Source organism: Fundulus heteroclitus, chromosome 15, assembly GCF_011125445.2.
Source record: "Fundulus heteroclitus isolate FHET01 chromosome 15, MU-UCD_Fhet_4.1, whole genome shotgun sequence".
NCBI lineage: Eukaryota > Metazoa > Chordata > Actinopteri > Cyprinodontiformes > Fundulidae > Fundulus > Fundulus heteroclitus.
In genome coordinates, this window is record NC_046375.1 from 18,631,348 (window position 1) to 18,641,474 (window position 10,127).

The window sequence follows — 10,127 nt, forward strand, 5'->3', positions numbered from 1 at the left end:
TTTCCACTTAGTAAAGGAAATCATCTTTTGAGAACTGTCAAAGACACTTAATATGATGCGGTAATAACACTGGGAATTAATATTTGTATTAATTCCCTTTTCACGTGTTAATTCTTATTTCTGCAATTTGCAATTTCTTTATTAGAAACTAAAAACTGTGTATTTCTGCTTATTCAGGAAGTTTCTAAAACCCAGAACAGTCGAGGTCCTCCAACACAGCCGGAAAAAGAGAGGCAAATAAGCGGGGAAGGGAACAGAAGAGAAAAGGAGGAGGAGGAGGACAGAGCATGGGATGGGAGAGATGATTGGACACATGCTGGTATTGTTAAGTCGGAGAAACAGAGCCCAGCAATCACATGGTTTCCATCTCATTAACACCTGTGAGGTGGTGGAAAAAGTTTCAGGGTGAGGTAACAGGATCTAGGGGTTGAAGCGAAGATCGGACCGGTATTGTTTTATAGATGGACCTAACAGAATGGATTCAATAATTCCATGTTAGACTTAATTAAAGTTCTGTTTACCAAACAAGCGCCGCTGAGGGGAAAAATGTGGACAACAGAACAAGAGAAATTTAGCTGACCAGATAAAATAGCTTGGAAAAACACAATGCTTTGACTAATTGAATTAAAACATAATTAAAACCTAACTGTGAATGTGCTGGGAAAGACTTATTTGGTGTCACTTCATAATAATGAGCACGATGCTGTGACTTTCATTCGCAATTAGCTAGAAAATTCTAAAGATTTCTTTTTATCCAAAAGAAATCTAGGCTAATCTAAATGGTTATGATGCCTTTTTGTCCTATTTTCTAACACACCAATTTAATAAAAAAAATTAAAAAAAACCACCCCTGAGCTATTACTTTGTAGAACCACTAAGTCTTGCCTCAGATTCTCAATTGGTTTCAACTTTTGACTTTGACTAGGCCATTGTAGTCCTGGCTGGATCTTTATTATGGCTGCCTTGGTGGAAGTATTTTGAAGGGGTCACCAACATGGAGTCCGCGGGCACCGGGTAGCCCCCAAAAACCATATGTGGGGCCTTCAAGCCTGTTAAAAAAACAATAACCCAACCCTCCAGGGAGATGCATTCAAAATGTTATTTTATTCAGTTGCTCTTCATTTTTAATCATGCTTGTGTTAACATAGATTTAAAAATGACAAAAGCACTAAAAATGTATATTACATAAAGTTCAGGTGGGCTTGGACTCATAGCTCAAAGGTCAGTAAAGGTAGCCCTTCGTATGACAGTACTGAGGAAGTAGCTCTGAGTTTCAAAAAGGTTGGTGATCCCTGTTCTAGCATTTAAAATGATTTAAAAGCTCATCATGTCTTTTGCCTCCTTTCCTAACCTTCATTTGGGATCTCTTAAGGCATTCTAACAAACAAACTTTCAGCACCTTTAAGGCCATACTTTGTAGATCCACCAAGTTTGCACATCCAGTTAATTTTCTTTATAGAAAAAAAAAATCTCGAAATCACGACGGAGTGTCCATCAATAGCAGTTTTGAGGTTTTGCCACCGATTGTTAATTTGGGTCATGTTTGGACCTCAGCATGATGACGTCACCGCCATGGCCAAAAATTTAACTGTCATATGACCAGAACAGTTTTTATTTATATTTTTTTATTTTTTCAAAACGGGTCACGTAGAACCAATACTTCAGCTGGCTGGAAATCCTCATAAAAAATAAAAAATAAAAAAAACATTTCTATGGAGCCCAGTGTGCCATCTTTCTGGCCCTCACCAGGCTCTCAGGGGTGCTCTCTACACCACGGGCCTCTGTCTGTGTCACTGCAGCGCCGTCTGGCGGCCGCTGGGCTGCATCGTGACAAAGTGATTTTAGTTTTTCCAGGCAGAATGAAGAGGAGGCAAAATCGTTTCCCGACTTTCAGGACCTGCGGCGCGCGTACGGGAAGCGAACGCGCGAGTTTGTCCCATTCCGAGGAAATAGTGAACATTGTGCAAGACAACCCACTCAGTTGAAGACGCTCACAAGCAGCGTCATGTTTTACAGACATCTGGACTGACAGCCATCCAGGCTGCGCTGGGCACCCCCCCCCGCCTCCCCTCCTCCCTACCTCTGTGTCTCTGAAGCCCAGAGTTGACGGGAGGTAATCCCCTCCATGTGAGTGGGCGGTGCGGGTACCGGAGGCGTGTTTTTTTTTTTTTTTTTTTTTTTTTTCTCCTTCTATTATTCAAATGCTGCTGTACCTATAAAAAGAGGCCTTTGCCTGCGTCAGATAGTTTTCTCCAATGGCTAAAGGTGACTAAATATTAGTTCTCAGTGTCGTCCTAGGGGAAGAGATGATGGACGACTCCGGCGGTGTCCAAATGGCGAGGGCGCTGAAGCACGCAGCCCTGTGCCTGATGCTGCTGCCCCGGTTCCTCCTGGCCGCCGTCATGCTGTGGCTCCTGGATTTCTTGTGCATCAGGAGAAAAGTGCTGCTGAAAATGGGCGAGCGCCAGGACAGCCCGGACGACCCGCCGGTGTGCGTCTCCGACTCCAACAAGATGTTCACCTGGGAGTCCCTCAGAGCCGTGTGGCACGGCCAGAAGCTGGACTTTCTCAAATCGGCGCACCTCGGCGAGGCTGCGCCCAACACCGAGGTGGTGCTGGTCCAGGAGCGGCGGCAGGTCCGGATCCTGGACTGCACGAAAGGGAAGAGACCGCTCGTCCTCAACTTTGGCAGCTGCTCCTGACCGCCGTTCATGACGCGCCTGGCGGCGTTTCAGCGCGTCGTCCGCCAGTACACGGACATCGCAGACTTCTTGGTTGTGTACATCGAGGAGGCGCACCCGTCGGACGGCTGGGTGAGCTCCGACGCGCCTTACCAGATTCCCAAGCACCGCTGCCTGGAGGACCGGCTGAGAGCCGCGCAGCTGATGCTCACCGAGGTGCCAGAGAGCAAGGTGGTGGTGGACAACATGGACAACTCGTCCAACGCCGCGTACGGAGCCTACTTTGAGAGACTTTACATCGTGATGGATGAGAGGGTGGTGTACCAGGGGGGAAGGGGTCCGGAGGGCTACCGGATCTCCGAACTGAAAAACTGGCTGGAGCAATACAGGAAGGAGGTGGTGGACCCCCAGACAGCGGTGCTGTGTGTGTAGCCGAACCGTCCTGCTGCTCTGCCCTCCGCTTTAGTGTCCAATCCACAGTGCAAAATATCCAGATGCTGCTATCAAACGTTCACACATGGCACATTATATATATATATATTATATTATATTTGTTGTTTCTCTTGCATTCAAATGTTAAGGACTGACAGATAGAGGTTCAGTTTTAAGTTGACGCCTTTAGCCTATAGATTGTAGGCTGTTAAACTGTGTTGTCATGACTTTAAATTAATTCCTCATAGCGATTTTCTTTATTTTTTTTTTGCAAGGAAAAAGTATTTGAATCAATTGAAGTCGAGTTCAGTTGGTGATCACTCTATTTTTCTACTGCGTGTTTGTGTGTATGTAAGCGTGTGTATGTGCGCGCGCGTGCACGCGAGGGAGCGCGCGTTCAGCCTAATATATCTCACTCTGGCGTCTGTGTGAAGTTCGGTTTTTAAAAGGCACATCCAGAAAACCGGTACTGATGTTTCTGACACTAGAAGCAGGGCCATATTAGCTGGATGCTCTCTCCTTCTGTGGTCCACTGCCAAACGATGTGATGTTGAAAACGATGTAACTGAACAAATGTGTTGTTTGTTTGTTTGTTTGTTTTTTTAATAAAATTCAGATCAGCTGAAGGGAGAGAGAAAAACACCTTAAAGTTATTTGTTTTGATCATTTTATAAGTGCTTTGCCTTAAAATAGTGGTGCGACCAATGGGGCATTTGTGCAGCCCGCAATTTATATTATATATTTTTAATTATCTATAGAGCAAGATTTTCATTAATTGGAGGCCTTTCGGAAAAGCTCTATAGACAAATTTAAATATTAAATGGAAAATGTTCAGTAGCATCACAAAGAATTCATCTTATTTACCACTTTTTATTACATTTTTTTGCTTTCTTTTTAATTTAACAGTAACTAGGACCACACATATACAAAAAAATAATTCCAAAGCAAACTTTGATGCACCCATTCAATAAACTAAAAATAAATAAATGCAAAATACAGCAAGACCAGCGGTTCTTTCTTGTTGCTGTAGAAGGGCTCAACTCTTCTAAAGCAAGGAAAAAAAAATCTACATAAAAAATGTACACCACTACATACATGCCTTTGACTTAATAACACAATGTAGGAGAGACCCTTTCTATGTGGTTGAAACTATAATGAATTACAGAACATATCAGGCCTAAATGAAAATACATAATACCAGTTTTTAATAAAAACAAATTTGCATTTGTGTGGCCTACAACTGCATTAAACATGCGTGGTGTAGTGTGAACATGTTTAGTATCATTCTAATGCTGGGTAGTTAGATGAAGAAAACAAAAGAAACATTAATTTTACAGGGATACATAGAAAAATACAATGTTTGGCCAAAAACTAATCCCAAATACCAACCTAAACACTAAGGGTAAGATGTGGTGGAAGCAGAATGATGCTGTGGGGATGCTTTGCTTTTAGCAGACAAAAGGAAAGACGACAGTCTTTAACTGTTTATTCCCCCTTTTAGTGTTTAACTCAATGTATGACACACTTTCCTGTCCATGCTATTACTAAAGCATCCCCACAGCATAAGGCTGCCATTGCTATGTTTCACTGAGGTAATGATGCGTTCAGGGGGATATCCAGTGTACATTTTCTCCCACACCTATTGTTTCACCTCTGACCAGAGCACCTTCATCCACATGATTGTTTTGTACCTGTCTACCCTACACAGCTTGTGGCAAACTGCAAATTGTGTTCCAATTCTTTCAGCAACAGCCTTCTTTTGACTCTTAGGTACTACTAGCTGACACATTTTCCCACCTTAGCCGTGGATCTTTGCAGTTTTTATTACTCATATCAGTTTCACTATGCTTAAACTTGCCTTTTCTGAATTAAAGACATTTTTTGCACGTGGGGAAGGAAACTATGAGGGTGACTAACAATCAGAAGTGTGAGGTGATGACTAAAATTATGCCAATGCAGAAAAAAGTCCAACGCATCTATCAAACTAATATTTTCAACTCCTGCTGTGCTGAAAACTGATATACGGTTGACACGTTTCGTAGCTCTATGGCGTTTAATAAAACTTGCGTATTTATATTAACTTTGCAAAGCTTGCATTGTCTCGGACGACCACAAAAAAAAAAAAGCTAGAGCTGTATGGGTGACGTCTTGAAACCTCTTTCATCAGTCCGTCTTCTCCCCTTTTTCTTTTTATCCCTGCAAGCTCGCTTTCAGCTGCTTACAAACACACACTGACAAATGCAATTTGGATTAGGGAGCAATGTGAATGCCGTTGAGCCCATGTGGCCCGACTTGCTACTGTGTGGTTATAATTTGGCCAGTTTTCGTTTGCGTGTGGGCCCCGGAGGATCAGCGCGGCCTGCAGTGCGTGGGGCTGAGCTGAGAGCATGTGGAGCTGACATGCACTCTCGGAAGGGCTGCTTTTTTTTTTGGCTACCCTCGGAGTGTGTGTCTTTTAGCCAGGTTACAGCTCTTTGAAAGTGATAAAGTGATTAAAGAAGGTCAGTCAATCAACAATCTCTGACCAAAGATGACATGAGGCCGACTGACGCCTCGGAGGAAGCAGACAGACTGTCAGTCTCAGCCTTCCAGCACCTCCTTGTGCTGATAGGTCATCCAAGGAGGTCGGAGGATTAAGGATTACAAATCTTGTTTACCTGCCGTAAATATATCATCACAGATGCAGCCTTTAATAAAATGAACAAGAATAAGAGAAAATGCCACATGATTCTGGAGAACTTTGTGTCCCTAAGGAGATTAGATTTGCTTTATCTGGCCAAGCGGCGCGTGGACAAACACTGCTGTTCTGTTCTGCCGCTGAGTGACAAACATCAGAGGCCAGCACTGGAAGAGGTATTTGGGCAACACTGCTGAAACACACGAGCAGATACCACAGCATACAATCCAGGGTCAAGAGAGTTTAGACATTTCAATTCTTTTCTGTTGGGGTCGTGTTTGACAGATCAACAGAAGTAGCCCATCTTTGTGAATGGGGAAAGGAAAATGATGCGTGGCATTTACATTTTATTTTTCAACATACCATCCCATCATGCTTTGGGGATCCCATCATCCCAGGTCAGCGTTGTAAACGAAAGCTAGTCCTCAATAGTGTCGCCTGGCTAAATAAACGTCGCGTAAATAAAACAGAAATGCTTCGTTTCAGCAAGAACTGGTAATCTAGGTAGGGTTAATGGGGAGCTGGATGAAGCTAAATGCATGACAATATTGGAGGAAAGCCTGTTAGAGGATGCAGAAGACTTGAGACTGGGTTTTGCTATCCAGCAGGACAGTGACGCTTTAAAATGAACGGTTTCAATGAAAGCAGAATCCGCATTTAGAACGGCCAAGTCAATGTCCAGAGTTGAATCAAATCGAGAATTTGTGGCAAGACTTGAAAGTTCTGACAGACAATCTGAAGATTTTTTTTTTTACTTGAATTTTTAGATTTATATTTGGAAGAAAAAAAAATGCGATGACCATTTTCCTTCGACTTTCCAATCATACAACATTGGTGTTTTTCTGTCACATAAAAGCCAACTCAACTGCAGCGACGTGCGTGGCTGCAAAAGAACACAGTGTTAAAAGCCTCCAGGAATGTGAATATGTTTGCAAGGCTCCAAATTACCTAAAGTAAAAATAGGTCAGCGCTGAGGCTGAAGGTCAAAGCAGTTTAAACCACTTTACATGTGCCGGTGTTAGAGTCGTTGAATGAACATAAAAAGAAATGCCCAAACAGGACAGGAAAAACAAAATGCCAAAAAGATTGTACTTAAAGTATTGTTTAGCGCATTCCATTTTAGGCAAGTTGGAAGATTTTATAAAATAACTAGTTAAAGTTCAGCTGCCTCAGAACTTCTTTGCTTTCCACCGTATTAAGGAGCTGAATAATTGGTTCTCCAGAACAATAACTCAAATTCTCATGATAGCAATAAAGTATCAGCTGTGATAAACAAAGACAGGTTCGTGGAGACATGGAAAATAAGTGGCACCTATAGATTAACAGCTTTATAACCTACTGGTAGTTCTTATCATTATTTTTATGATCGCTTTATAACCTCCCAGAGGTACTTATTCATAACTATGCGCTGAACAAACCTGGGCTCTAAACGTGACTCTCTTTTCACGTTGAAAACATAACGCTTCAAATTAATGTGTTCGGTGAACATTTGCATCCAGGCAGCTAAAATATTGAAAAGGGAGGAGGGGGGGGGGGGAGGTTGTTGGTCCAAGTTCATCTCTGACGGTGGAGATGGTGCAGAGGATGTTCATATTGGCATTCAGACTGTCTGCTCTTGACCAGATGACAGATGGTGACAATGTTAGCGTCGTATGTCTGAAGAAAGAGGAATCTTGAAACGATCCGTGTGCCAGAGAAGCTTGATGGTGTTTATCGTTCTGAACTCGGTTATGAAAGCATTGTTTCCCTGATTGTGCTTCAGCAACAACGTGTGAGTCACTAAAAGTGACCGGCGCTGTCTGCTAATTTGGTCTGAGGCACCCTGCATCTCTGAAATATCATTCTGCCTTTAGCAATACAAACAGACAACTGCTTATTTATTCTCCCTTTTTTTTCTTTTTTTATTGGAGATTTTGAGAAATAAATTCAACCCTTGGCAAAAAAAAAAACTTAACATATCAATTAATGTATTCTAATTTCATTCTAAATCAAATGATACAGGGGAAAAAAAAAAGTTTTTCTGGAGACTTTAAAGAGATTTGTGCAAAGACCTGTTTTCATATAGATAAAACACCAACTAGATAAACCAAAACAATAAGCACAGCAATATAAACCAGATCCTAGACAGTGGACGGAGACGTTCTGGTGACTTTTTCCACTCCCCTCACTATCCTCTGCAGGATTCTCTTTTGAAAAGAATTCAATATAATTTTATTCAATTTTATTTATATAGCGCCAATTCATGAAACATGTCATTTCAAGGCACTTTACAAAGTCAAGTTCAATCATATTATACAGATTTGGTCAGATTATACAGATTGGTCAAAAACATCCTATATAAGGGAACCAGTTGATTGCATCAAAGTTTTGACAAGCAGCATTAAATCCTGGAGAAGTGTAGAGTTACAGGGAGAGTTATCTGCATTGTACATGGCTTTGCTGCAATCCCTCATACTGAGCAAGCATGAAGCGACAGTGGAAAGAAAAACTCCCCTTTAACGGGAAGGAAAACCCTCCAGCAGAACCAGGCTAAGTATGAATGGTTATCTGCCTCAACCTACTGAGGGTTAGAGAAGACAGAGCAGAACCTGTATGACAGCATTAAGTGGGCAAAGGGATCTAAAAAAAAAGAAAAGCAACCCATGATGCCCGAATCTAAAGGAGTCCAAGAACAGATGAGAAACAAAGGCGTTGACATCCATCTGGAAAGGATTAAAAAGTCATTTCTTAGACTTTGCAACTCCAGCGAGAGACATCATCCACAAATGGAGAAAATATTGAGCTGAACTAAACTTTCCCAGGAGTGACAAATCTACCAAAATTACTCCAAGAGCACGAGTGACTCATCCGGGGGGGTTGTCACAAAAAACCCAGAACAACCAAAGCCCTGCAGGCCTCACTTGCCTTAGTTAAGGTCAGCGTTCATGATTCAACAATAAGAAAGAAACTCGGCAAAAACGGCCTGTAATGGAGAGGTCCAAAGGCAAAACACAAATGTCTGTCTCACATTTGCCATCAAAAACAAAATGTGGTGGGAAATACTCTGTGGACCGACAAGACAAATGATCCAAAGCACACCAGTTAGTGCACCTCTGAATGACTAAATAAAATGTGAAAAGAGGGAAAGCTTTGGATCTGCATTCTAAAAGTCTGGACGTAGATCCGATTTAGATGCTGTAGCAGGATTTTGAAGAGCCATTTTTGATGAGCCATGTTTAAAAACAATGTGAGCCAAAATTGATCCATGGTCATGTATGCAACAAAATAAAGAGTTGCCACTTATCACAAACCAGTTATTTGGATTTTGGGGCTACTTCTCCACAGATAGGGCAGACTGCCTTGGACACTTTATATCCCTTAATAGATTAAATCATTTAAAAACATGCAATTTTTTTATACTTACTCAATTTAGATGGTATTATATCTGTCCAGTATTAAAATGATTTTAGTGAGCTAAAATGAAATGTGACAAAACAACAAAATCTGTACCAGGCCAAAAACCTTTTCATGACATTTTATATAGGTCTCTTTTTTTTAAGGGCAAACAATTTTAATGCATTAGTTTGACAAAATCCAGTATAATATGCATCCTGCAATTACTACATGCCTATTTTACGATAATTCCAGTTCCAGAGCAAAGCAGTACATGTATTTGCAACCCTAGATTTTTTCAATTTAATACAATTTAACTAAGTCATTATACTTTTGATTAACCCAAACAATTTAACTCGTTTTAATACAAAGTCAGTTATCATTAAAGCTATCCTTATGATCTAGCATGAATCCGTCTAAACTGTCAAAAAAAAATCCAAACGTACATTTTTTTTAAATCATATTTCTATCTTTTTTTAAAATATTAAAGTTAAAAAAAGACAGTTTTAATAACAATATTTAATAACAGTTACTTTGTTAGAGGAGTCTATAACGCTTGCAGTTTCAGGCTCATCAAACAGACATCTACCTTTTTTCTTTCTATTTTCGCAATAATCCACCAGACAATGCAAGATATTACCACATCTCATTTGTCAAGCATCTCCTGATCTGAGTGTGGCAGAAATGTCCAAGGCTTTGACTCTCACTGATTTTAAATCTCACTCAATCACACAGTTTTAGCCTAATGGTATCATAACTCACTTAAAAAACTTTCTATTCATCACGTTGAAGTTCCTGTTAAATGTTCACAGTGCATTCCTAAATTCAAAGAATGTCTCCAATGCTCTCTTTTTCCAACAGTTTTTATATTTTTGAAATAACATGTTTTTTCTAACATATTTTCCACCCCCCAACTGTTTTTTTTTTATTTATTATAACTATTGTTTGGCCAAAATTATGAGATA

General features: G+C 40.8%; 1 protein-coding gene across 1 annotated transcript; it reads left to right on the top strand.

The window, feature by feature from the left end:
* Positions 1-2,275: 2,275 nt before the first annotated feature.
* LOC105919230 (thyroxine 5-deiodinase-like) lies at positions 2,276-3,989 on the top strand. Its single transcript, XM_012854513.3, has one exon. The coding sequence runs from the start codon at positions 2,307-2,309 to the stop codon at positions 3,111-3,113; it is 807 nt and encodes a 268-aa protein (XP_012709967.1). The 5' UTR covers positions 2,276-2,306; the 3' UTR covers positions 3,114-3,989.
* Positions 3,990-10,127: the final 6,138 nt, after the last annotated feature.